At 41.3% G+C, this 27,057-nt stretch overlaps 1 protein-coding gene across 2 annotated transcripts in view; it reads right to left on the bottom strand.

The window, feature by feature from the left end:
• Positions 1–14,344, bottom strand: part of LOC121874013 — a 32,705-nt gene extending 18,361 nt beyond the window's left edge. For both annotated transcript variants that reach the window (XM_042377891.1, XM_042377890.1), the window contains exons 1-5: positions 14,237–14,344; positions 13,997–14,100; positions 8,784–8,880; positions 7,989–8,143; positions 6,853–7,815 (exon numbers count right to left, since the gene is read on the bottom strand). In XM_042377891.1, the coding sequence (XP_042233825.1) occupies positions 6,853–7,815; positions 7,989–8,143; positions 8,784–8,880; positions 13,997–14,100; positions 14,237–14,297 (1,380 nt within the window). In that variant the 5' untranslated portion in view covers positions 14,298–14,344. The remainder of the gene's footprint in view (positions 1–6,852; positions 7,816–7,988; positions 8,144–8,783; positions 8,881–13,996; positions 14,101–14,236) is intronic.
• Positions 14,345–27,057: the final 12,713 nt, after the last annotated feature.

The following is a 27,057-nucleotide window of genomic DNA, read 5'->3' as shown; positions in this document are numbered from 1 at the left end:
TGTTAGATGTCTTCACCGTATGCATTAAACTGAGCAGTTTGGGCCTTCTTAGTGCATCCAGACAATTTACAGTCACTTCACAATAACTTGACAAGTGCACGACATTGTAAGGAATAGTAATTTTCTACCACAATGAAAACACTAAACTGATCAATAATATTGCTATCATTACATTTTTATTTATTTTTAGCTACAATCTGACCCATATAAGTAAAACTCTCCACAAAGTTAACAGAACCGTCACAAGGTTAGTGGATTTTGTTGAGCTAACAATGGAGTTCCTGGCGGGATTAATCTGGCTGTTTTAGCTGTGTTAATCAGATGTATCAAGGCATAAGCAGCAAGGATCTTTTATCAAAACTTTAAGAGATTTAAAAGATAATTTGGCACTGTTATGTCCATCATTTTGACATAAAGTTTCCACATACAGTACATCTGCAGAATATCTTTCCAGCAAGTAATAAATGTGTCTAAAGTGAGGAACCTTTCTTGTTGTAATAGTATTCCCCTTATACTAATCTCTAACACGGGGAAATTCCTTCAGTTTCTCTTGCATTATAAGTACGTGCATGGAGTCTTAGAAGAGGAAAGAGATTATTAAAATGCCAAGGGCATGTGATAACGAGTAATGCACACATTTGAATATTGTTTAGACAAAATCAGGGTGGGTATATGTAGCTTATTACGAGCAATCAGTGATATCTTACAGCTCCGTTGTTAACAAGACATCTTGAAAGATTTATAATTTCTCTGTGTGACAGCCATTTGAAGGCCCTGGTAATTTCTTTATCTTAAATGCAGGTTATACTGACTGGGTCACTGAGTTAGCCTTTGGTTTCATTGAAGCGTCGTTCCATCTTAGTGAAGTGTTCGTCTTCTTTAATATTTCATAAGCCCTAAATGGGTGTAATATTATGTAATGTTTACAACTAATAAATTAAAATTTATCATACACGCACGCACTCTTTCTCTCTTTGTTGTCACTCGGAGTTGCATATGAGGATAATCCAGCGATGACAAAATTACAAGAATTTTCAATGGTTTCACCTTCATTGGTCAATACGGCTTCGGCATGGTTGTTCTAAGAAATTGCAAGGGTTGAGGGCTACATCTATTATGGAAAGGGCGGCATCCGTGTCTCTTAAACGCTGGTACTTGTGCGCTTCGGCGTGTAGTCGAACAGCCTCTTAGGTTTTAGCATCCTCTCGTGCGACACTTCTCAAAACGTCACAGTTGGAAGCAATGGTTTACTAGGTGCGAGTGTCATTTGATACTTTTTCAAGTTTGCATTAAAATTGTCCTTATACCTTCTCCGTTGCTAGCCAGCACTACGTTTAGCATTCTTTAAGTGGTAGTAAAGTTGCTACCTTGGTAGTGGTCTATCCAAATTATTTTGAGTGAAAAATGTCAGCCTCTTTGTTCCTACAGTAGGTGTCAGCGAAGATCTGGCGTACTCGGCAGATAAATCGGAGACTACGGTTGTAAATCACCTCCAGGTTTTTCTTGTGTGTGTGATCCATGTCTCGCTGCCATAAAGCAGGGTAGGGAGGACCACGGCTCGATAAACGAGTAGCTTTACTGAAAGTTCTAATTCCTGTCAGCTAAATATAGCATTAATTCTCCAGAGCTGAAGATACTTACAGTCTATTAAAGCCCTGTGAAGCACGCATGAATCAACGTTGGATCTCCTTACCGTTGTCTGCAGTGGCGTGAAGGTGTAACTGAAGCAAGGGGAAGACGAAACAGGATCTGTGTCTTGCGTACATTCACCTCGAGGATGAAACGTGTAAAAGTGTCCCCGGAAGTGTTGAGGATCTTCTGTAGGTCATATTCAGTGTGAACAATGAGGTGCGGTCGTCTACATCTAAGTTCTGTGGTGGAAGGGGCCAACATCTTTGTCCTTGCCTGGAAGCGTCATTTGTTGAAAAGTTCTTTCATCTGGTATGGATGTCCACCTCACCGGTTAAACTGATATCTTCATCATAGTAGAGTCATTTTCATGGATCCGATGACCATTTTGTTCTTACCGTTTTTTTATTATTGATCTGCTTACATTGGAGTGCAGTATTTAGAAAAGATTTAGCTCCTATGTACCTCTGAAATATGGGGCTAGCCCCGCTGGAGCGTGAATTTCAAAATGGTCGCTGGTGGTCTTTTCAGGCATAAGACTGTTGATAACTCTTGAACTAAATACACTAGAATCATGAAGAAGGGGTAATTTTCCACTAATTTTGAAGTATGAAATCTGATGGGATGGTCAATTTTTGGTTTAGGGTTATCTTGACCTCCAAATCCGAGATAGCCGCTGTAGGCCATGTTAAAAAAAAATGGTATAACTTAGGACCCAAAATGGTTATTAATTTCAGCATGGGGAAATGGATAGGGATTTATTTTTTCTTTCTTGTTTTGAGGTCTCATTTCCCCTTATACAAATTACATGCCTTCCGAGATCTTAAAAAATCACAATCCATCGAAAAACAGTTACTTTCTATCACTCGTAACATGAATAACGCAAACCGAAAGAGGACAAGGCAAGCGTGCATCGTCATGCTGATCGCAAAAAAAAAAAAATGCTAAAATGAAGTATGCCGATTCCGTGGCGAGTCAAATCAAGACAGATGATCAAGCTGTTCAAGATCTCAGTGTATGTCTCACTGAATTCAATTGCGATCCGTTTGATCATACCAACTAGACACTTCGTTCACTGCAGTCAGGAATTCCAGCTTCAGAAACACTCGGTGCTGACTTCAGATCTGCAAAGGAAGATAGCATGAGGAAATTGGGAGCGTGTTTAGAAGAGAGAGTTTATTCCAAGGCAAAGTCGCTGAATGACCGAGTCATGCGGAGCAAACACTAAAACTTTATAACCCAAGAAGTCAAAAACGCAGACAATGATAATATGAAAGGAAATACAGAGCAAATGGAAACAAAAGCCATGGCTTCCGTTCTTGGACAAGTCGAAGAGAGTGATTCTCTCAGACTTGAACAGCATCTCGTGACAGAGGAGAGTCTTTCGATCTTCAACGCCAGAGGCACGATGCGGTAGGTGCAGAAAAACAAGTTTCAAAAGAAACTCACGATGACACCAATACAGTAACGTGATAAATATACGACAATCATTGACAAGGGCCTAATCTGGCTCTTGGCCGCCCCAACCACTGAAGATCGAGAGACGGGCAACGGTAACAAGTACACCTGGAGATTATAAAGATAAGGTGGTGTACACAGTTCTGACAAGACACAAATAAGCAAGCGGATCATTGGCGTGAATGACCCATACAATCAGAAACACACAGTCAAAGACTGTGAGCGCATGCTGTGACAGAAGGGTGCAGGAATCAGTAATGTTTACACTAAGTCAGAAGTTAAGTTTCCTGCAATCAAAGACTTCCATCTTCTCCTGGGCAAAGCAGACAATAAGATTCGCTTGTAGGCATTTCTGCAGGCTGGATTCTAGAGCGCTGTAGACACATCTGTTGTCGAAATCATCTACTGTGTTGGCGTCAGTGCAAAGAATCTCAGTACAGGCCAGCCTGCACCATAGTTTGCTTGTTCCAAGGCAGAGGCTTACACTGCAATGCTTTCGTCTACAGCGTCCTCTGGTTAGAGGTTTATGCAGATATTGGGAGTGCTATGTCCGAAGAGGATAACGCAGCTCATAACCGCTCGATGACTATGCAACGAGGAAATAACGGCTTGCATCATTCCATTTCCTAAACACAACGGATGCGATCTTAGCTCTGTCTTCTACAGCACTAGCAAGAAGCTGTAAAGAGGCACGTGACCTTTTAAGATCGTGTGGCATAGAGCTCCCAGCCCCAAAAGAGATCCTCGATGACTTGGAGAAGTGTGTGATCCATACTGTATATTGCGACGCCAAGAAAACAACTCTGGGATAAGTGAAGGCAGTTAAGTGGAGAGCACAGAAGAAGAGCACCACCCTACTCGCACCTGTCTCAGACAGTCTTAATCCCAAACCCCAGTTCCACCCTTTGAGAGGATGATTCATGGAAGATTCTTATATAGACTCATAGAACACATGTCCCCAAACATAAATGGTTTCACCCATGGTAAGGGTGTACATAATTGCATCAGTACACTTTTAGCTGTATATGGTGATGAAAGACACAGACACACCACATTTCTTGACCTAAAGGCTGCATTTGACATTGCCAATAGGCAACATATATTGTATGAACTTGCCAAAATGGATATAGGAGGTCGTCTGTTACACTGGATAAGTAGTTGCATCACTAACAGAAGGGCTGCTGCACTATTTCAGGGTTACAAAAGTGAAGTTAAAGATATGCAACTTAATTTTTCACGCGCTTGTCTCCGAAGCCAGATAAAAATATGCGTACCTTGTTTATCGGGGTGTCAAGATCAAACTCTGTGGATCCCTCTCACAGTGGCCTCAAAAATCATGAGAGAGTTGATGCCCTCGCCAAACTCGCGTCTAACAAAGTCACTGCTGAATACAATATGGGTCTATCAAAAAGAACCCTCAAAACTGTAATTAGGAAAGAACTTATTGATGAATTTGATGCAATCAGACAAGTGCAAACAGGCATTAGTCAACCCATTGTTTACCATGATGAGATGTATCAAGTGAAACATGTATATGGAGCAAGTAACAAGAACACCAGATTACAAGATATAACCGCTAGACTAAGGTTAGGATATAAGTACCTCTGGCAGTATATCCCTAAAGCAAATGTGAACAAATCTAAATGCAAAATGTGTGGTCAAACATGTGACCACACACTCGAATACTACGTCCTCGACTGTGTGAAGATAGATCCTTTTAGGGACAGGTCCAAGCACACTGTGTGTGAAATAACACAACACTTTATCTTTAATGGCAAGATAGCTGACATATTAAGATTGTATTCACTTTTTTGCATGCAGTAGCTTAATCATTTCCCATGTATATGTCAAGGGTTTGCTTTAGGACTACTCAGGCAACCCATGCCAGTGTTTGTTTACAGGAAATAAGAGACCAGGCGAGTCGTGACTGCGTCACCACTATTCCATTAGTATGAATGTGATCAAGGCTTTTGTATTGTTCATCGTGTCTCACCCCACTACAACCACTCTTTAGCCAGAAGGCCCAAGACTGTGGATTAGTTTAAGACCTCCTGCTCCATAGACTTAAGAACATAAGAACATAAGAATGGAGGAAACTGCAGCGGGCCTATTGGCCCATACTGGGCAGTCCCATTTATACCCAACCCCTATTGCTTATATATCCATCTACGTTTGAAGCTATCCAGCGTATTCGAGTTAATGATGGTATTTGGTAACTTATTCCACTCGTCCACTACTTTATTTCCAAACCAAAGTTTAACCTATTTCGCGCCTTAATCTAAATTTGTCTAATTTAAAACCATTGTTACGAGTTCGCTCCTGGTTGGATAATTTGAGTAGCTTTGTAATGTCCCCTTTGCTCAGCCCTGACTTCCATTTATACACCTCGATCATATCGCCCCTCACTCCACAGCTCTTGAGGGAGTGCAAATTTAGTTGCTTTAACCTGTCTCTGTACTCAAGGTTGCTAATGCCCGGGATTAGTTTTGTCATTCTCCTCTGAAGTCTTTCTATGGATTCTATATCCAGTCTGTAATACGGTGACCATAATTGAACTGCGAAATCCAAGTGAAGTCGCACAAGCGCAAGATATAGTTTTAGGATGATCTCGCTAGTCTTGTAACTAACACTCCTTTGTATGAACCCAAGTACTTTACTCGCCTTGTTTCGAGCAAATACACATCGTTTACTTGGCATAAAATTTCTAGTTATCATTACTCCTAAGTCTCTCTCGCAGTCGGATTTCTCTATAACATCGTTGTTCATCTGGTATCTGGTTTCCCTGTTTACATCTCTTATACTGAGTACTTTACATTTGTCCACATTGAATTTCATCGGCCATTTTTCAGACCATTCTAAAAATTGTCTTTGATCTTCCTGTAGTTTTGCGGAGTCCTGGAGTTCCCTCAGAATCGTGAATAATTTTGATGGATAACCAAACTGTTTCCTTGCTGAATGAGTCAATAGCCTTAGTAAGCCTAATGAAGGCCAGGTATACAGTAAGCCCAAACGTACGTGTACGTGTACCCCCGGTCGGTAATGTACCCAGGGTGGGGTGCCCAGCTGCCTGCACCTCATCTCGGTGTAGCTGATACATGCATTAAACACACGCGGCCTCTTGGGTATGGCAAATTGATTTAAAGATTGAAACTTAGATGAAGTGGGGTGAACGGATTCTAGACCTCCGTGCGTAGTGCAGGTGGTTGCCTGCCCCACTCGGGGTAAACGTACATTTTTCGATCTTTAGATCATAGGCTCTAACGTTGTTCTCTGCTCTTCTCCTGTATCTAGCGGGCAGCAAAGATCATGTTAGTGGTTTAAATCTGCATTGTGAGTCCAGGAGGAAGTTTTCTACCCCAAAGAGGAGTCTGTTAAGAAGTTCGGTGAGACTTGCCGGCTCTGGGCAAAATGATATCCCCCGGTAGTTGCTGTAGTCTAATCTGTCTGTCTTGTTCACGAGGTCTTGGGGATTTCTTCGTGTTCCCATAATTATATTCTTCAAGAGAGAGTGGAAGCAGGTGGTCAAGAGGAGGTGCTCCTACTTCATATACCTAAGCAGGAATTGCATCACACACACACACACACACAAATATTTTGTATAAGTTAGCAGATATTTTCTTTATCAAATACTTCAGCTTTGATCTTTACCGATGTGAAGCAAATCTAAACGAAATTTAAAAAAAACAAATATTGAGGGGAGAAACTAACGAAAATACCTAATGAAACATCAAACCCTGAAGACCCAAGCATGCGCTAGTAACATACCTGCTCCTGAGTACAGGTGTCGCCTTGCACATTCCAAGTATGTAGACCGAAGGGATAATCGTCGGCGTTCCTCGAGCTCATCCGGGCCTCCACTTCATTTTCCAGGCGGCTCTTGATCACCCAAGTATCGTTAATCCAAGTCATTCTGCTCAAGAAAAGGCCTTCCAATACTGGCTTTTTGTTATAGTAATCATACGGATAGTAGTAGCGATCAAATTGCGAGAGCTCGCAAAGTCCACGTAAGTGTAGCTGAGGGATTGATGTGAAATTACATATGGGGCACTGGAGGATGTCACAGGGTGATGCGCACCACTTATACTTGAAGTTAATGGAACCAAAGGCCATGCACCTGTATTCCTCGGTGGGGTATTTCCAACCTGTGGCGAAATCGGCCCATGTTAGAGGTTTCCCGTTTGACACTTTTGTCCACCATCTGCTTGTTAGGTTTGCCCTCAGGCCTAACCAAAACGAGGTTCCCCAGCTATCTGCACAATAGTTGTTGAAATCATCGTACTTGTCATATATAGCTACACTTTCCTCATCATTATTGGGTACTATGATGCCCCCAGTGAAGAAGCCACACATAGTTAATGATGTGTCAAAATTAATTTTTTCGGGTATGATCATATTTAGATCAGGTGTTTTTGTGCATATGTCCCCAAGATCCATCTGATATATGTTGATGTCACCATTTGGCATTAAATTTGTCATATTTACATCAAATTCATAAAGAGGAGTTGGTAAATCATTCATTGGTTGGCAAGCAGCAAAAGCCTTAAGGTTTTCGACGGACAAAGCAACATCGTAAAACTTGAAGTCTGCCAGGTCACCATGGAAGGTCTCGATGACCATAAGTTCAGATGCCGGGTTGTAGTTGTTTCCCAGATAAAAGCGACCACCGCCTCGAACTCTGTAAAGTTTTTCACGTGTAACCCCGGGACGACGAATCAACTGCTGATGCACCTGAAAAGATATTTTATAAATAAATTTCATAACGCGTAAGTTTCATTTTAGGCATCATTATATCACCTGGTGCTGAAAATTTACTTATATTTTTCATCTGTCTTTGAAGGAAAAGCAGCATATTTTATCCATTAAGGAAGTGTCTTTATATAATTAAAAAGTTGGTGACTAACCTGGCCGTCAAAGATCATGTACTGGACGTCCTTGGCCATATCCGCAGACAGACATAATTGGTGCCAAGTGTACAGGCGGAGAGGCACCGCCATCTCCATAAACCCTTCGTACTTGCAACACTCCAGGCGCAGGTTTGACTGAGGCCAATCAAATCCTACAGATCGAAAAAGTCTACGAAATAAATATATTCACTGACGAGATTTAGAAGCACATACAAGAAAGAACGAAAATTTCATTTGAATGTAATGGCAGATTAATTAACCATTAAATATACGCAATGTAGAAACGGTATACGTATAACCACAAGAAAAGTAAGAATAATGTAATAAACTTTAATGAAAAGAGCACAAACAAATTAGGATTTCTACTTATTTACCTTCATCATTCACATTTTAAATTTTTACTTAAATTTTTTGGATTAATTCTAACTGTTATCCTCCTGGCTCTTTAATCTCGTAATCAACTTTCAAATATTAAATTGAAACCAAACTTTGGGCTCCACAACAAACACAGCAGTAAATCACCATTCACAACTTATCTTTCAAGTCAGAGCTAAATTAAGTAACCAAAGACATAAATAAAACCCCACCAAACTTTAGAATATTCACTCAATCAGACCAAAATTTAAATCTCAAGTCAGACCAGAAGTTAAGCATTAACACATTCCTGAGAATAGCCAAATAACTGGCCATCAATTCATTGCCGTGATTTAACTATCAAACCAAACATTAAAATGAGATCTCACATCAGAGCCAACACCAACGCAGAGGCTGACTCAGTAAAATAATTCTTACCCAGCATAATCTCCTGGTAGTGCTCGCCGGTGGTGTAGCTGAGGATTGTGTTGAGGCGAGTTAAATGGAACAGTCGCACCCGCACACACAGAGTCCACTGAGGGTGAGGGAGTGTCGAAGTTGGTAAGGCTATTATTGTAACTTCTGTTATACAATGTTCACTTGAATTAGTTTCTTAAGGCTAATATTTGATATAATGTAAGCATGATTGAGCTTCGAATCACTTAACAAAATACTATATCACTGGTGGTGGAGCAAATTAGTGACATGATTGTGCACCAAGTTTGGGATGATTGTTCTTTAGACTGCACTGAAAATTTTTAAATGTGGTACGACTCTGAAATACACCACTAGTATCACTAGGTTGCAACATGGCCGTCAATGTGAGAGTGTTTTGGGTATTGCTAATAAAATAAAATATATAATCACCATGGAAATATAATCATATATATAAAATGTTACAAGTAACGCATACAAGAAGCTAAACAGCATTATGTTACCACAATAATTGCTATTAAGGTAGTAGGTAGTAGGCAGCTACCAAACAGGGAGGTACTTATGGTAGACCCGGATACCATAAGGCATCACAAAAATTTATTGAGACCAAGTCCCAGGTTGCTAATCTGTCTTTCTGCCACATTTATACACAATTGCAGGGTCTCAATTGTCTCTCTTACTATTGACAACATAACAAATATAAACGTACTCACTCTTGATCTGTTCTATTCATTCTATTTTATTCTCCTATGTCAGTTGATATTAATATTGAAGCTGGGCCTTCTCGGATGGGTCCTCAACTGACGCCACCGCGGTTGCTGTAGGATCGGCTTTTTTCACACTTCATTTTTCCAACAATCGCGGCCTGAGATCCAATTTTCCTTCTGTAGAGCACCATCTATTAACCTCTTCCCCCGACTTCTTACTACTTTCCGAAACTTCAACTGACCAAAGCAGCTTCACCCAAACGTTTTCAAGTCTCTCTCCAACTACAACCTTTATACCTCTTTCCGTTCTAAGGGAGGTGTATGCTCCTACTGCAACACACGTACACCTATAGCTTGACCCAGGGATCTTGAATGTCATCTGGCTCAAAATATCTCTACCAACTATGACTATTTTCTTTTGTTTCCTATACTGTTTTCCCAACTCTATCAACTGTTTGGAACTCTTTGACTATCTTGTCATGAGTCGTTGCTATCCACACACCCCAACACCGAGATTCTCTACCCAGGGGATTTCAATGTACATCACAGAGAGTAACTTGGCTCTGAAAGGGATGACTATTCATACCCAATTTTTGCTCCCTTAGGGTCGTCTGATCGCAATCTTATTTCTATAAATCAAACTGGGCACGACCACCTCCCCCACCTCCCTCTAAACGTCAACTATGGCACTATCGGGGGGAAACTGGCAATCCTTGCGATAATTCTTCACCGACTTTCCTTGGGATGAATGTTGCTTTTCCACTCGGGACGCCTCAGTATGTGCTGACAGCATTGCTGGGGTTATACAGGGTATTATGAGTGCATTTATCCTAGCTTCTACCAAAACTTTCACTTTAAGATAATGGTTTGATAGCTCCTGCTCTCTTGCATGCAGGGGGAGACATAGGGCAAATCAAGCTATGAAACTATCTCCTTCTCCTATTACCCACTCCTCTTTCATTACTTCTAGGAATCGTTGTAAGGCTACTCTTCGTAGAGCCAAGCGGAATTTTATAAAAAGAAAGACCGATGTCCTGACATTCTTCCTCTAGTAAATTCTTCTAGTCCTTAACCAAAAACATCTGTAATAACTTCTTCACTCCATCTTTTCCCCCTCTTGTTCGATCTGATAACTTTATAGCCAACTCACCCACTGACAAAACCAATCTCTTTATCACCTTATTCTCCTCTAACTCCATATTAGACGATTCCAACTCTATCCCTCCTACCCTGCTACCCCTACTGAACCTATGCACTTTCCTATAATCTCTTCTAGTAGGGTTGCTGATGTGTTATCCAGGTTGAATGCGAGTAAGACGCATGGGCAGGACGGAATACCCCCTCGTGTTCTGAGGGAGTTTGCTGAAGTTCTGGCCCCGGTGCTTGCTCGCCTCTTTCACCTTCGTCTCAAAACCCCAACCTTTTCCTTCTTCTTCGAAGCATGCCTTGGTTCAGCCCATCCCGAAGAAGGGTGACCATTCTAATCCCTCTAACTATCGCCCCATTGCCATAACGTCATCCTTCGCTAAGATTTTTGAAACTATCTTAAACTCCCATTTTCTCCATCACCTTGAACGCCATTCTCTTTTGTTGGATAACCAGTATGGCTTTCTCAATGCGAGATCAACTGGTTATCTGCTTTCCTACTGAACCCATCTTTGATAATCCTCTGCTAAGAATTATGGGGAAACTTTCGTCGGGGCCCTAGACGTCTTTAAGGCATTTGAGAGGGTATGGCACAAGTCTTTGCTTTCTAAACCTCCCTCTTATGGTTTCACTCCCCCACTTTATTCTCTAATCTCAACCTTCTTTGAGAACCGATCCATGGCAGTTGTTGTCACTCTTTCTCTACCAATAGTGATGTCCCACAAGGATCTGTTCTTTCACCTACTCTCTTCCTTCTTTTTATCAATGATTTACGTCACACTGAAACTAATTCTATCAATTCTTAAGCTGATGATTCTACTCTTTCATTCTTCTTCACACATTCCTCTTCCCCCTAACTCTCGAGCTAGATCTGTTTTTAGAGCTGATATCATTACATCTATGCATGCGGATCTCATCAGCATCTCGGGATGGGGAGGTAGAAACTTGGTTAAATTCAATACTAATAAAACTTAGTATTTACCAATTACACTTTCCAAATTAGATGATCTCCCAACAATCACATTTCACGATGCTATCATTCTGCCAAATTATAAAATAAATATGCCAGGCCTCACCATTTCTGAAACATGTCATAAAAGCCACACATCCTCAACATTGCTAAAGCTGCCTCCCGAAAGCTGGGGATGCTGCACAGATGCCGTAGCTACTTCACTCCTGAGCTGTTACTTCAAGTATATAAGGGATTCATTCGTCCTAATTTGGAGTACTGCTCCCATATCTGGAGTGGCTCTTCTCCTGCCCAACTGATATATTGGGTCGTGGCTGTTATAATCAAAGTCGTGGTTGTTATAATCATGGTCGTGGTTGTTATAATCATGGTTGTGGTTGTTATAATCATAGTCGTGGTTATGATCATAGTCGTGGATGTCATAATCATAGTCCTGGTTATGATCATAGTCGTGGTTATGATCATAGTCGTGGTTGTTATAATCATAGTCGTGGTTGATATAATCATAGTCCTGGTTATGATCATAGTCGTGGTTGTCATAATCATAGTCCTGGTTATGATCATAGTCGTGGTTATGATCATAGTCGTGGTTGTTATAATCATAGTCGTGGTTGATATAATCATAGTCCTGGTTATGATCATAGTCGTGGTTGTTATAATCATAGTCGTGGTTGTTATAATCATGGTCGTGGTTATATAATCATGGTCGTGGTTGTTATAATCATAGTCGTGGTTGTTAATATATAATCGTGGTCGTGGTTGTTATAATCATAGTCGTGGTTGTTATAATCGTGGTTGTTATAATCATGGTCGTGGTTGTTATAATCATAGTCGTGTTGTTATAATCATGGTCGTGGTTGTTATAATCATGGTCGTGGTTGTTATAATCATGGTCGTGGTTGTTATAATCATGGTAGTGGTTGTTATAATCAAAGTCGTGGTTGTTATAATCATAGTCGTGGTTGTTATAATCGTGGTCGTGGTTGTTATAATCATGGTCGTGGTTGTTATATTCAATGTCGTGGTTGTTATAATCATTGTCGTCGTTGTTATAATCATGGTCGTGGTTGTTATGATCATATTCGTGGTTGTTATATTCATGGGCATGGTTGCTATAATCATGGTCGTGGTTGTTATAATCCTATTCGTGGTTGTTATAATCGTGGTTGTTATACTCATGGTCGTGGTTGTTACAATCATGGTCGTGGTTGTTATATTCATGGTCGTGGTTGTTATAATCATGGTCGTGGTTGTTATATTCATGGTCGTGGTTGTTATAATCATAGTCGTGGTTGTTTTGATCATGGTCGTGGTTGTTATATTCACAGTCGTGGTTGCTATGCTCAGAATCTTTGTTTCCCAATTGTGAAGGATGTTATACGTACTCTGAAAATATAACCTCCAGAGCTTACAGAAGACTTCTTATGGATTAAAGATACTTTAATCGATGTTTTTTAGTTAAAATAAATACTAATCCTTTCTCATCTATGAATGAAAACCAATTATTTTATCAAGAAAATATAATATTTTGAATTTAAATATTTGATCAATTCAATCAATTTCAATTGTTTATTCCTTGATAGAGGAAGCGGGATCCTAGTGCTGTCACTAGGTACCCCTGTACAATGACACCAGAAGCATCTGGCAAGTGTCACAAGTATATACAGTATAAATACTATAAAGGGGCTTACTATAGCCTAAGGAAGGAAGGATATTCCATTAAAATATTTGATCTTCACATTATATCACCGTAAGTAATTTTTGTGAAGAGAACAATAAAAACAAAAACAAATTATACTTATATTCTATGTACAAGAAAATTGATAAATGTATACAAAAAATTTATAACCATGATAGGATATGAAATAAGAAATTGTGCATACCATGTGTGTGTGTGTGTGTGTGTGTGTGTGTGTGTGTGTGTGTGCGTGTGAGTGTGTGTGTCAAAATATATTTTTTTCTTTGGCAAATTGTGTCTGTTTGGGGAGAAACCATAATATTCTCCAATTTACGAAAAAATTTTACTGTGCTTATCGTGACTAAGTCGGTGTGTGGGAGGTCCACTATGAACAGGTGCAGTAGCTAAAAAAAGTATCTGTGCATACTCTATCTGAAACAATATGAGACCACGGACTACAAGTATTGGGGTCGGACCCACCCTGCCACATATCTTTTTTAGCTACTACACGTTGTTTCTAACTAGCCCGTAAACTTAAAACTATTTATAATTGCTGTATAGGTAAATAGAATCAGAGCATTGTTTCGTAAATTAAATCGGACCATAATGATATAGAGAAAATTACAGTGTGCTGAAATACATGAAATCATGGGATGTTGAAATATATTAAATAATAGCATATGGAAAGAAATCAAAAGGATATAGCACCAAGTACCTGAGAGAGCTCTGGGAAGGCGTTCTCCCCGCTGTCAAGGAAGCTGTCATTAGACGCCATCTCCATTCGCTGAAACCTCACCACCCTCACTTGTTTTCCCGTCACTGAATAAATCAAAACAAGAAAAATCTGTTTCAAACTTAAGAATGCCTCGCATTTCTTCAGTGAGATCAATAAGTTGAACAAGAAATTATGTGGCATGTAATTTTGCAGGTAAGACTGCGCTGGTGTAACACTTACCAGGCAGAGGGAACACGTGTGCCATGACGAGCGAGCAGAAGAAGACGACTCCTGGCGACATCGTTTATGTTACTCACTCCCTCTAGTAGTCAATAACCTATGACTTACACCTGAAGTGAGAGAAATTACTACACTTTGATGGCGAGTATTTTACTTCTTAACTCCTTTACATCATTTTTATTATTTGGAAAGTCTAAAACGATACTCGAATGATTCATTTGAAACGATCCTCTTGGCTATCCTCGGTTAACTTTAAGCAGCTGTAAACTAAACTTAAGCCATATTTAATATAACTAAAACAAAGAAGTTTCATAAACCACGGTCTATCAACACGCACTCACACACATACACACTATTACTACTACAACTACTACTTTGCTGTCACTCGGAATCGAGGATGATGATCATCCAGCTATAGTAAAATGGTATGAGTTATAAAAAACGCCACCTTCGTTTGTGAGTTTCAAGTTTACTAAAGTGGCCGATAAGGGACCGTCAGAGTCGTTCATAGATGTTGCACATGTCGATGGCTCCATCTAGTGCGAGAGGGGCGGCGGCACCATCTTTCCGGCGTTGGCGCTTGTCTGCCTCGGTGTGCAGTCAGGCTAACTCGTAAGTAGTGATACCTTGTGTGGTGCTCCTTCAAGCGTTATAGTGTGTAGTAATCGTGTCCCAGGTGAGGGGGTTGATTTGGCACTTTTCAGGCTTGATTTAAGATTATCCTTATACCTTTTCAGTTGCCCGTCAGTGTTACGTTTACTATTCAATAGATGACTGTAAAGTAGCAGTCGAATGTCGTCCATGCGGGTAACATGGCCAGTCCAACGGAGGATGGAAAGTAGACTACGTTGGTGAAAGTTTTCAAGTGCCTTGAGGCACCTCCTGTATGTGTTCCATATCTCGCTGCCATATAGCAGGGTGGGGAAGACTACTGCTCGATATACGTGCAACTTTATAGATAATTTCACCTCCCTAAAGCTGAACACACGGGTAAGGAGTCTACCAAAGGCTTAAGATGCACATCTGATCCGAAGTTGAATCTCTTCATCGATGTCCACAGTGGTGGACAGGTGGGAGCCGAGATACCGAAAGTGGGTATCATTAAAGATGGTTGTACCGTTAAGTTGGATGGATGGTGGAGTGGCTAAAACAGGGACAGGTTAAAAGCGAATCTGAGTTTTATGTACATGCACCTCAAGGCCAAAGTATGCATACGCATCTGCGTATATGTTCCCGATTTCCAGTAGGTCGCATTCAGTGTGAGCAACAAGGGTGAAGTCGTCGTATACTGACGTTCAGTAATGGGAGCAAACGACAACTTTGTTCCTGCGTGGAGTCGTCTTATAAAGAAAAGACCCTCCCTTTTATCAAGTACTCAATGTTCACACCTGCCGGCTAAATTGGCGCTGGCACGAGTAAGGAAGGCAGCCAAGAAAATGGAAAAGAGAGTTGGTGGCAACACACGTCCTTGTTTTACCCCGTTTGGATGTGAAAGAACTCGGACTGGGTGACATTGTGCAGGATACTGCCGTTCATGCCGTCGTGGAGTTGCCTCACAATGGTGATGAATTTTGGTGGGCATCCAAAACGGCTGAGGGTCCGCCAGAGGGCTTATTTGTTGACCGAGTCGAAGACCTTGGTTAGGTCGATGAAGGCCATGTACCTGGCAGGCAGCAAAAATCATGTCAGTGGTGCCACGTGATGGTCTAAACTCTAAAGCTACATTGAGATTCTGGGAGGAAGTATTCCGCCTCGGGAAGAACTCTATTTAGGAAGAGTCGTATGATAATCTTGCCAGCTACGGAGAGTAGCGAGATCCCACGGTAGTTGCCACAGTCTTACCGGTCTCCCTTGTTCTTATAAATATTGACGATGGAGACGTCTTTCGGAGCTTTGGGGATTTCTTCTTTTTCCCATATATTTTCCAGGAGAGAGTTGAGACGGCGAGTAAGCAGAGGTCCTCCTACTTTATATACCTCGGCTGGGATTCCATCAGGCCCTGATTCTTTGTTGTTGTTTTTTCTGTTTGATCCGATAGCTACCTCATACATGGATGGAGGATAGTTGAGGTGGGTCAACTCTGGATGCTGAGGGACCTGCTGGGTAGTCAGGGCATCCAAATTGGTGTTTCGGTTGAGTAGTGAATGGTAGTGCTCTTTCCAGCGCTGAAAGATGCCTTTTTCATCTTTAATTAGGGAGTTACCATCGGATGAGCGGAGGGGGGGCTGCGACATGAATGATTGGCCCATAAAATGTTTGAGTGGAATTGAAAAATTCGCTCATCTTGTGCTGATCTGCAAGTTTTTGTGTTTCACATGATTGATTCTTAAACCAGTCGTGGAATGAACGTCTCCCAGTTGAGAGGGTCGATTTGGCACTTTTCGGGTTTGTCTTTAGACTATCCTTATACCTTTTCCGTTGTCTGACAGCGTTACATTTACAATTCGTTAGGTGACTGTAAAGTAGCTGCTTTGGCAGTCAAATGTCGTCCATGCGGGTAACATGGCCTGTCCAACGTAGTTGTTCATGGATAATGTTAGCCTCTTTGCTTCCACAATTGGTGTCAGGGAGAATACTGGCATTTGATCTCTTGTCTTAACAGCGAACTCGGAGGATCAAACGAAGACTACGTAGGTGAAAGTTTTTAAGTGCCTTCAGGTACCTCCTGTATGTGCCCCATGTTTTGCTCCCATACAGCAGGGTGGGGAGGACCTGTACTCGATAAACGTGCAACTTTGTTGATAATTTTCGTTCTCTACACTTGAAGACATGTGTATGGAGACTGCCAAAAGCTTGAGATGGACATTTGATTCGATGCTGAATCTTTTCATCGATGTACACGGTGGTGGAGAAGGTGGGAGCCAAGGAACTGGAAGGGGGTAACATTAGAGAGAGCTTTAAGCTGGATGGATGGTGAAGGTGTGGTTGAACCAGGGACAGGTTGAAAGAAGATCTGAGTCTTACGTGCATTCACCTCAAGGCCAAATTGTGCACACACACACACATCTGTGTTGGTGTTCAGGATTTCCTGTATTTCGTGTTCACTCTGAGCGACGAGAGTGAGGTCGTCTGCCTGGAGTCATCTTATGTTGAAAAGTCCCTTCATCTGATACTGGATGTCCACCCCACCAGGTAAACCGGCACTGGCACGAGTAAGGAAAGGATCGAAGAAAATGGAAAAGAGAGTCGGTGCTAGTACATATCCTCATTTTATTCCCATATAGATGGGGAAGAACTCAGACTGGGTGCTATTGTTCAGGTCACTGCCATTCATGGCATCGTGGATTTGCCTCACAATGGCAATGATTTTTGGTGGGTACCCAAAACGACTCAGGGTCAGCTATAAGCCTTACCTGTTGACCGAATCGAAGGCCTTAGTAAAGTCAATGAAGGCGGGGAGCAAAGATCAAGTCAGTGGTGCCATGTGATGGTGTATAACCACATTGATATTCTGGGAGGAAGTTTCCGCCTAAAGAAAAAGTCTGTTTAGGAGGATTCGGGTGATAAACTTGCCAGCTGCGGACAGCAGTTTTATACACAGTGGCTAGGATTCCATCAAGCCATGTGTCTTTGTTGTTTTTCATTTGCTTGATGACAGTTGCTTCCTCATCCAGGGGTGGAGGATTGCTGAGGTGGGTCTGCTCTGGGTGGGAGGAACCTGCTGGGTAGTCAGGACATCCACATCATTGCTTCGGTTGAGCAACGAATGGTAGTGCTCTTTCCATTGCTGAGGGATGCCTTCTTCTTCTTTAATTAGGGAGTTACCAACAGTTGCACAGAGAAGGCCACGCCATGAGTAGTTGGGCTATATATCGTTTTAGTGGAATTGAAAAATTTACGCATCTTGTGTTGAACTGCAAATTTTTACATTTCATCTGCTATATTTGTAGCCAATATCCTTCAAAGTGGTTCATAGGTCACCCACCAAGCTCGTTCACGGATAATACCCACCCCACTATGCTGGCTCGTGGGACACACCGACCAACCATGCTGGCTCGTGGGTCAGTCACATCTACCCAACATGCACGCACCAATGCCGTTGTTGCCATAAATCACTCAAACTCACTGAGCATGTCAGTGGATCACGCACAGTGTTCTTACCATGAGTAATACATAAACGTTATTCTTGCCGTGGGTCTTTCACAAACATTAAATTTTTGTAGGTTACGCACAATCACATCCTTGGTTTACACGCACTCCAAGGCATCATTCTTGCCCTTCGCCACCCGCAAACACTATTTTTTTTGCCATGTGCAACCACATGTCCTATACATGCCAATGGATCACAGATATTGTTCTTACCAAGACTCACACCATGCAGACACAATGTTCTTAACTTAGATCAGACATAATGCTATGTGTGCCATGGGTCACACACCGACTTTCTATCACTGTAGGTAATATACTTTCCTCTCCTGTGTCAACATGTACAATACACATTTTCGGGGTCCCAAGAGTTCCTGTAAGTCATCTTGTTGGTGTATGAGTTATACTTACCCATCATGCTGTTCCACTAGTCACTAACTCGTGAAATTGCCTCATGAGTTACTTTTACTCATCATTCTGCCTCATGAGTTACATTAACCCTTACCGCTGGCTCATACATCACACTTGTCCTGATGTTAACTCCTGGGCTGCAATTGTAACCTGGTATTATCTGTCAGTCAAACACAATAAGAGGTCTGATTAATGGGTGGATCTCACCTACCATACTGACATATGAATCACATAACCCGGTGACCATATGGGTCACTCTCGCCCATGGGTTATGCATATCCACATCCACTGTTTCAGTTCATGGGTTATAATACGTCCACAGCACTGGTTTAAGGGTAACTCGTCGTCATGATCCATGGGGTTACAGACGCCATCATAACCCATGAGACACACATACCGTCATAACCCATGGGCCACACACACACACCTTGTAATCCATGGACCACACACTACTACTACTACTTTACTCTCATTCGGAATCGAGTATTACGATCATCCTCCTATTATACAATGATATGAGTTATTAAGGATGTCACCTTCGTTGGTGAGCTCTGAGGTGACTCGAGAGGCCGATACGGGACCGTCAGGGTCGTCGACAGATGTTGCACGTGTAGAGGGCTACATCTAGTGCGGTTGGGGGGCGATGTCAGCGTGTTTCCGCGGTGGAGCTTTTCTACCTCGGTATGCAGTCGGGCTAACTCGAAAGTACTGACACCTTCTCGTATGGTGCGTCTCCAGGCACTACGGTGTAGGGTAATCGTCTCCCAGGTGAGGGGATCAATTTGGCACTTATTCAGGTTTGTCTTAAGACTATCCTTATACCTTTTCAGTTGCCAGCCAGTGTTAAGTTTACTATTCTTTAGGTGACTGTAAAGTGGCTGCTTTGACAGTCTACCGTCATCCATGCGGGTAACACACACACACACACGCCCACACACACACACACACACAAATACCACATAACCAATGACCCATACACACCTTCATAACCCATTAACCCCTTACACCATCATAACCCATGCACCACACCCATCATCATAACCCATGGACCACACACACACACACCACATAACACATGGACTACACATATACACACACATCATATAAGCCATAAGCCACTCACACACACACACACCACATAACACATGGACTACACACACTCACACACACACACACACATCATATAAGCCATAAGCCACTCACACACATGCACCATATATCCCATGGTCCCCTCCCCCACACACACACACATCATATAAGCCATAAGCCGCTCACACACACACCATATATCCCATAGTCACACACACACACACACACACACCATATATCCCATGGTCCCTCACACACACACACACACACACACACACACACATATAATCCCATGGTCCTCACACACACCCATGGACCATACACAAACACGCCCCATCTTACCCATGAACCGCTCACAAACACACACTGTCACCAACCCATGGACCTCACACACACCCCCCACACAACCCATGAACCACCACACACCCCACATAACCATGGACCACAAACACACACATAACCCATGGACCACACACACACCCACATAACCCATGGACCACACACACACACCACACATAATCCATGGACCACACACACACCCCACATAACCCATGGGCGCGCACACACACACACACACACCCCACATAACCCATGGACCACACACACACAACCCACATAACCCATGAACCACTCACACACACACCACACAACCCATGGACCACCCACACATCATAACCCATGGACTACACACACACACACACACACACACAATACCGCCACCACTCCAGTACAAGCCCCAGCAGTCACAGTGGGTGCCGTTAACTCATTAAACTTATTTTCCAATTAACTCATTAAACTTCTTTTCCAACCTTTCCCCCCACGACTATATGTTGTGACTTCTCCATCCCTCATGTCTGGCTGTGCCTTGAGCCCCAGCATGCCTTCCATCCTTTCCCCACCTTAACCTAAAAAAAAAAAATAAAAAAATAAAAAAAATCTCCAGCTGGTGCAGTCTGCCAAACTCCTGGGTGTAACTATAGACAACAAACTTGACTGGAAGGCCCATGTAAATAACACAGTCAAGGCAGCCTCGTACCGTCTCTACATGCTACGAAGACTTAGGTCACTTGGGACACCCACGCCAGAGCTGAGGACCATCTACAACGCCTTTATTCTCCCCAAACTAACGTATGCGTCACCAGCCTGGTCGTCTTCTCTCAACTCCACCCAACAACGTCAGCTAGAGAAGGTACAGAAAAGGGCCTGCAGAATCATGCTCGGCGCAGAATACTCCGGCTACACCAACACTCTCTCCACCCTGGAAATGCCATCCCTCAGTGACCTCCACCACCAAGCACTGGAAAGGTTTGGCCGTGGACTAATGCACCACCCTCGCCATCGCCACCTCCTGCCACCTGCAGCCCCCCACCCAACTCGCGCAGTCCGCCACTACAACAAAATTCAGCCCATAAGAGCCCGCACCGATAGATATAAGAACAGCACCATCCCATCTATTGTTAAATTAATAAACAACTCCTGATTTATGTACTGCACAGCCCTGTAAATGTATTCAATGCATATTATATCATTATGTCTAAATTAAATGTAAGCCTGTATATTTTCAGCCACCGGCTGCAACTCTATTAATAAACCGTTTATTATTATTATTATTATTACCTCCATAACCCATGTACTACACACACTATAGTGACCCATAGACCACACACACATACACACACACACATACACACACACACATTACACAACATTCATACTTCCCAAGCTCACCGATGCCTCCCCCACCTGGTCTTCCTCCCTAAATGCCACACAACGTAAACACCTAGAAAAAGTGCAAAAGAGGGCATGCAAGATTATTCACTCCCCTTCCTACTCCACATATCAAGAAGCGCTCAACACACTGACCCTTTCGACTCTCACTGACCATCACCACGACCTCATCTGCAAATTTGGTAAGAAGCTTCTACACCATCGTCGACACCGGCTCCTACTACCACCTGAGATCCCTAGCCCGAGAATTGCTGTTCGACACCACAACCGCATCCAGCCCATACGTGCACGAACTGATCGCTATAAGAACAGCCCAGTCCCAACCATTGTAAAATTATCAATAACTTGTAATAAACCAGTGTATTCACTCCCAGTAAACACTACTCCTTGCACTGTCACTATGTTGAAATGAACTGTAGTTTGAGCTTTTCCCCATCTAGTTATTATTTATCTTATTTGTATCACTTGTGTTACTTGTATATTATTTGTAATTCGAAACCCATTCCCCAAATATGTAACTGTATATTTTCAGCCTTCTGGCTGCCAAGCTCTTTCAATAAACCGTTAATTATTATTATTATTATTATTATTATTATTACACACAAACACACACCATCATAACCCATGAACCATACTAACTGCATAACCTATGGACCACACACACACCACATAACCCATGGACCACACACCAATCGCACAACACATAAACCATGAACCACACACACACAACATAACCCATGGACCACACACCATATAACCCATGGACAACACACCATATAACCCATAGACTAAGCACACATATAACATATAACCTATGGCTCACACTCACCATCAAAACCCATGGTGACCGTCACACACCCGATCTTAACCCATGGACCACACACAGTTATAACACGTGAACCTCATACAGTGCATCATATAACCCATGGACCACACACATACCGTCATAACTCCTGGCTGACACACACACAAACACATACACACATAGTCTTCATTTTTGATCTTGAGTTACCAAATATTATTGGACATAGCTTACACTAGATCGTTTTCAAGAGACAAGTTATTCCGAATTTGGCCCCGAGTACATAATCATGCAGTAGGGTATTGTGCACTGTGACGACACTTTACGTCAAGTATCTTTTAAAAGGTTCATCCATATTTTACGCTTTTTGAGATGTTCATCTTCGAACGTGTGTGAACTTCTTCCAAATGAGTTTTATGTATTACTATTCCTCGATGAAATTGTTTTCCTTTGTTGTATAATTTACCAAGCTTTAGTAATAATAATAATAATAATAATAATAATAATAATAATAATAATAATAATAATAATAATAATAATAATAATAATAACAATAATAATAATAATAATAATAATAATAATAATAATAATAATAATAAATGAAAAAAAATAAAAAAATATTAAATAAAAATATAATATAATATAATATAATATAATACCAAAGGACTAAAAATAAATACAAATATTAAAAAAAAATGTGAGATACGATATACAGTATGTATGTTGTATTGCCAATAGAAAGAGAAACAATTGAGACCCTGCAATTGTTTGTAAATGAGGCATAAAGTCAGATCATCAACCTTGGACTTGGTCACAATTTTTGTGATGCCATATAGCAGCAGGGTCTACCATTAGACAACACATTATGCTTCCAATATCTTCCAAGACGGTAGTACCTCCCTAAGATCACAAAAAGTGGCAGTTCGAGTTATATCATTCATATTACCTTAATTTTAATACTTCCTAAACACTGTAATTCTCCATCACTGTACCCTGCTCAGGATCATAAGCTTTAAAAAAAAAAAAAGGTTTTAAGTTGTTTCTTAAAGGCCACCACAAAAGTCAGTTGCTTCATGGGTGCTGTATAGGAAACGGATCGAGCAGTAAAAGAACATTACCATACTGCTCTAGGCTTCTCAAGGTGTGAAGGATCATCACTACTACGCAAAGTCCTTTTAGAATTTTAGTCAGTGGAATTAATAGGGTGGCCAAATACTGTAATTAGGCTCTCCAAACATTAGTGTCTTAAAATTCATTAGACAGATTTCAACTCTATTGTAGCCTTAATTGGAAGCCAATGTAATTCCATCAAATATGGGGTAGTGAGAGTCCCCAGTGGCAGAGCAAAAATAGGCCTGGAAACCCTGCTCAACACTGTTTGACCTTTCTTAGGTAGATAATTAGGTAGGCAGACCCATAGAGAGTTATAATAGTTAACCAAAGACAAAATATGTGAATGTAATAGTGTTACAAGACACTGCTTATCCAAAGACTGTTTAACAGGATATACTGTAGATTTCGAATATGAAAGTTACACTTTTTAAATACTGAGTAAAATATATACTTAAATTAAGTTAGGTTAGGTTGGCTTAGGTTAGGTTAGGTTAGTGTGACGCAATTCATTTGCAATCTGTAGTATGGTTACCTTTACCATCAGCCCAACTTACAAATAAGATTGAATTTTGGAAATCGAAGGAATATATATAAGTGATCGCTAAAGTGTAATTATCCCCAAAACACATAACACATATGCAGTACGTATGGTATATTATTGTCACATTTATGACATTATTGTTACTGATATAACTTTTGATATTATTTATCTCACCCAGGATAGACAACTCTTATCTATCTTTCTCGCTTAATGTAGGGTTATTTCAGAAATCCGAATTCATATGAATGTTTATTTTTCAATGCTATTAATGAAACGTCAAACCTCTGACAGGTATTCACATATTGATTCTTGAAAGTAAGTTGCATATTGGCGCCTGAGTGCAGTCTTTAGATCTTCAGTAGTGTAATCAGGAATTAATGTGCTAAAATTGACTGATGTGTCTGTATTAGGAAACGTTGAACGAAACTTGCGTTCAAAAGTTGACCTGTGCTTGTTAGGGGCTCGTAGTTTGAACATTTATTGTATTAAATTTTAAAAATAATCGTGTGATTCCAGGCCTTTAAATCACCCTGTACAACACTATACCCTCGATGGCCATGAACGTCTGCCTCCGTCTCATGGACGAAGATTCCTCAATAATGATAAGTGTTTGAAATACATCTTAGCAACAATGAGGAAATGCTCAGATAATATTTTCAGTAATCAATGTAAAGAATAGTAATTTTAATATGCGAGTATTTTGCTCGACGATACATGTCTTATTCGTTATTTTCTTTTTACATGTAAAACACAATACACGATCTTATTAACGAATTGCTTCTTAATTTCCTTGGGAATCAACTCGCTCACACGTTTCATGTTTTAGACATTTTGGATGATTGAACAGACAGTTAATATTCACACTGTTTGGTTTTCAAAAAGACGAAATTGATATTTCACCTACATGAACCTTAATTCAGGGCTTTATGCATCGACCCATCACAACACCCAATATACATACTATAGAATACTATAGCATTACTGTAGAAATATAGTTAAACGTCACAATGGAAGGAAAGAGTAAAATTTAAGTGTTTAAACCAATAAATTACCTGAGGGGCAAATTTAAGTACAGTAAAGACAACACGTAATCTAACACACCACACATGACCCTCCCTCATCTTTTCACGTCACCCAATACAAGCAGTAACAGTACAGTACCACAACCTTAATAAAGATGAGTAATAAATGGCGTCCTACAGTCTCAGTGGAGATGGAGTGACTGCAGGTCTCAGAAGAGAGTTGTTGACAACGCGAGGTAAACTTGAGGACTGAGTCGCTGGCGGTCGAGTCAAGGGTGGTACTGTTTGCCCAAGTCGCGGGAAAGACTTTATTGATTGAAATAAAGAAACTAGCATTATGTGGAGTCAACCATTGCGCGTTCACCTGATGTATTTAGGCGTGTGTGTTAAGCATTCAAAGACGTTGTGATTGTTTTAACAAAGATTTTCACTTGTTTGAGAAAAAAAAGTTGGTTGTACTAGACAATAATGTCAGACTAGTAAAAAGATTATACCCTGTGTTAAATTAGCGTTGCCAATTAGTTTTGAATCAATGCTTTTGATCAACATAATACGAGCATATTTTTTTCTAAAAACTGCATACTATGAGACACAAAATTGCTACGCCACCTTTTAGCTACAAAATTAATATGTAATATGATAATATCCACACAATCATCACCACTGCTTCCAATAAGAAACGTATATGAACAGTTCGAGTCAATATGCAGTCTGATTTACCTGCCATGCGACCACATGCACTGTTAAACAAATGTTAAACAAGAACTCCCCCAACAATACAAATGGCTGCATTTATAAGGTCCCTTGCAAGGATTGTAATATGTTTTACTTGGGCCAGACAGGTAAAGATCTTGTAATTAGACTTAAACGACAAGGAAAGCCAGTGAATGACGATAACTCTGGGGAATGGAAGGTTGTGAGGAGAGGGACGACCAAACTGGTGGTGAAGAAAAACACCAAGGCTACGACAACAACGACAACGACAGCTAAGTGTACCAACTCACTCAGTCCCTTGATAGACGAAATGGACGTTAGTACAGTCAGGAACAGGGCTGACAAGGAGGTATAAACACTTTAATTGTTGGTGACTCACAGGTAAGGTACCTGGACAGAGCCTTTTGTGGTAAAAATAAAAATAGGATGAGGGTGTGTTTGCCAGGGGCTGGGGTGGGGGATATAGTTGACAGGATGGACAATATCTTGTCTGGTAATGGGAACAAACCCATTATCTGCCTCAGTGCAGGAGGCAATGATATTGGCCGGTGTAGGAGTGAGGAGCTTCTTGATAAGTTCAAGACAGCTATAGATCGTATTAGGACTAAGGGAGGGATCCCTATCATATGTGGTGTGTTGCTTAGAAGGAAAGTTAGCAATGAATGCTTGTCAAGGGTGGTTGGTGTCAACGGCCGTCTTGACGGATATTGCAAGTCAATATCAGTCCCATTCATTGACAACTGGGACAACTTCTACGGCAGAAGGGACCTTTATGCTACGGATGGGGTACACCTGTCTCGGGAGGGGGTGGCAACCCTGGCTGGGTCTCTACAGGGGGCAGTTCAAAAGATATCGAAGTCTTTGAACTGCTCGGGGAACATATGGACACGGGGTGGAAGAGACTACAGAGGTAGCGGATAAACCAAGTGAAAGATTACCGGGAAATAGTGTTGGGAAAGATGACAAAACTAAATTAGACAGGGAATTTAAACCTAACCGCGGTAAAGAGAGGACTCAGAACACGACTAACTTAAATGTCTACTACGCGAACAGTAGAAGCATGAGAAACAAAATGGATGATATTAGGGCCTTGGTATGTACCGAAAAAATCGACATAATAGCATTCACTGAAACATGGATCAACCTAGACTCACGTGAGTTACCTGTCGAATACCAAATTGCGGAATACAAATTGTTCCATACTGATAGGCCGTCCAGGAAAGGAGGCGGAGTAGCAATCTATGTCAGGGATAATCTGAAGTGCGAAATAAATAAGGAAATAAAAACTGAGTGGAATACAGAAACAATTTGGATA

This window comes from Homarus americanus, unplaced genomic scaffold (assembly GCF_018991925.1).
Source record: "Homarus americanus isolate GMGI-L3 unplaced genomic scaffold, GMGI_Hamer_2.0 scaffold25827, whole genome shotgun sequence".
NCBI classification, from domain to species: Eukaryota; Metazoa; Arthropoda; class Malacostraca; order Decapoda; family Nephropidae; genus Homarus; species Homarus americanus.
This window is presented reverse-complemented; position numbering and strand designations above follow the sequence as displayed.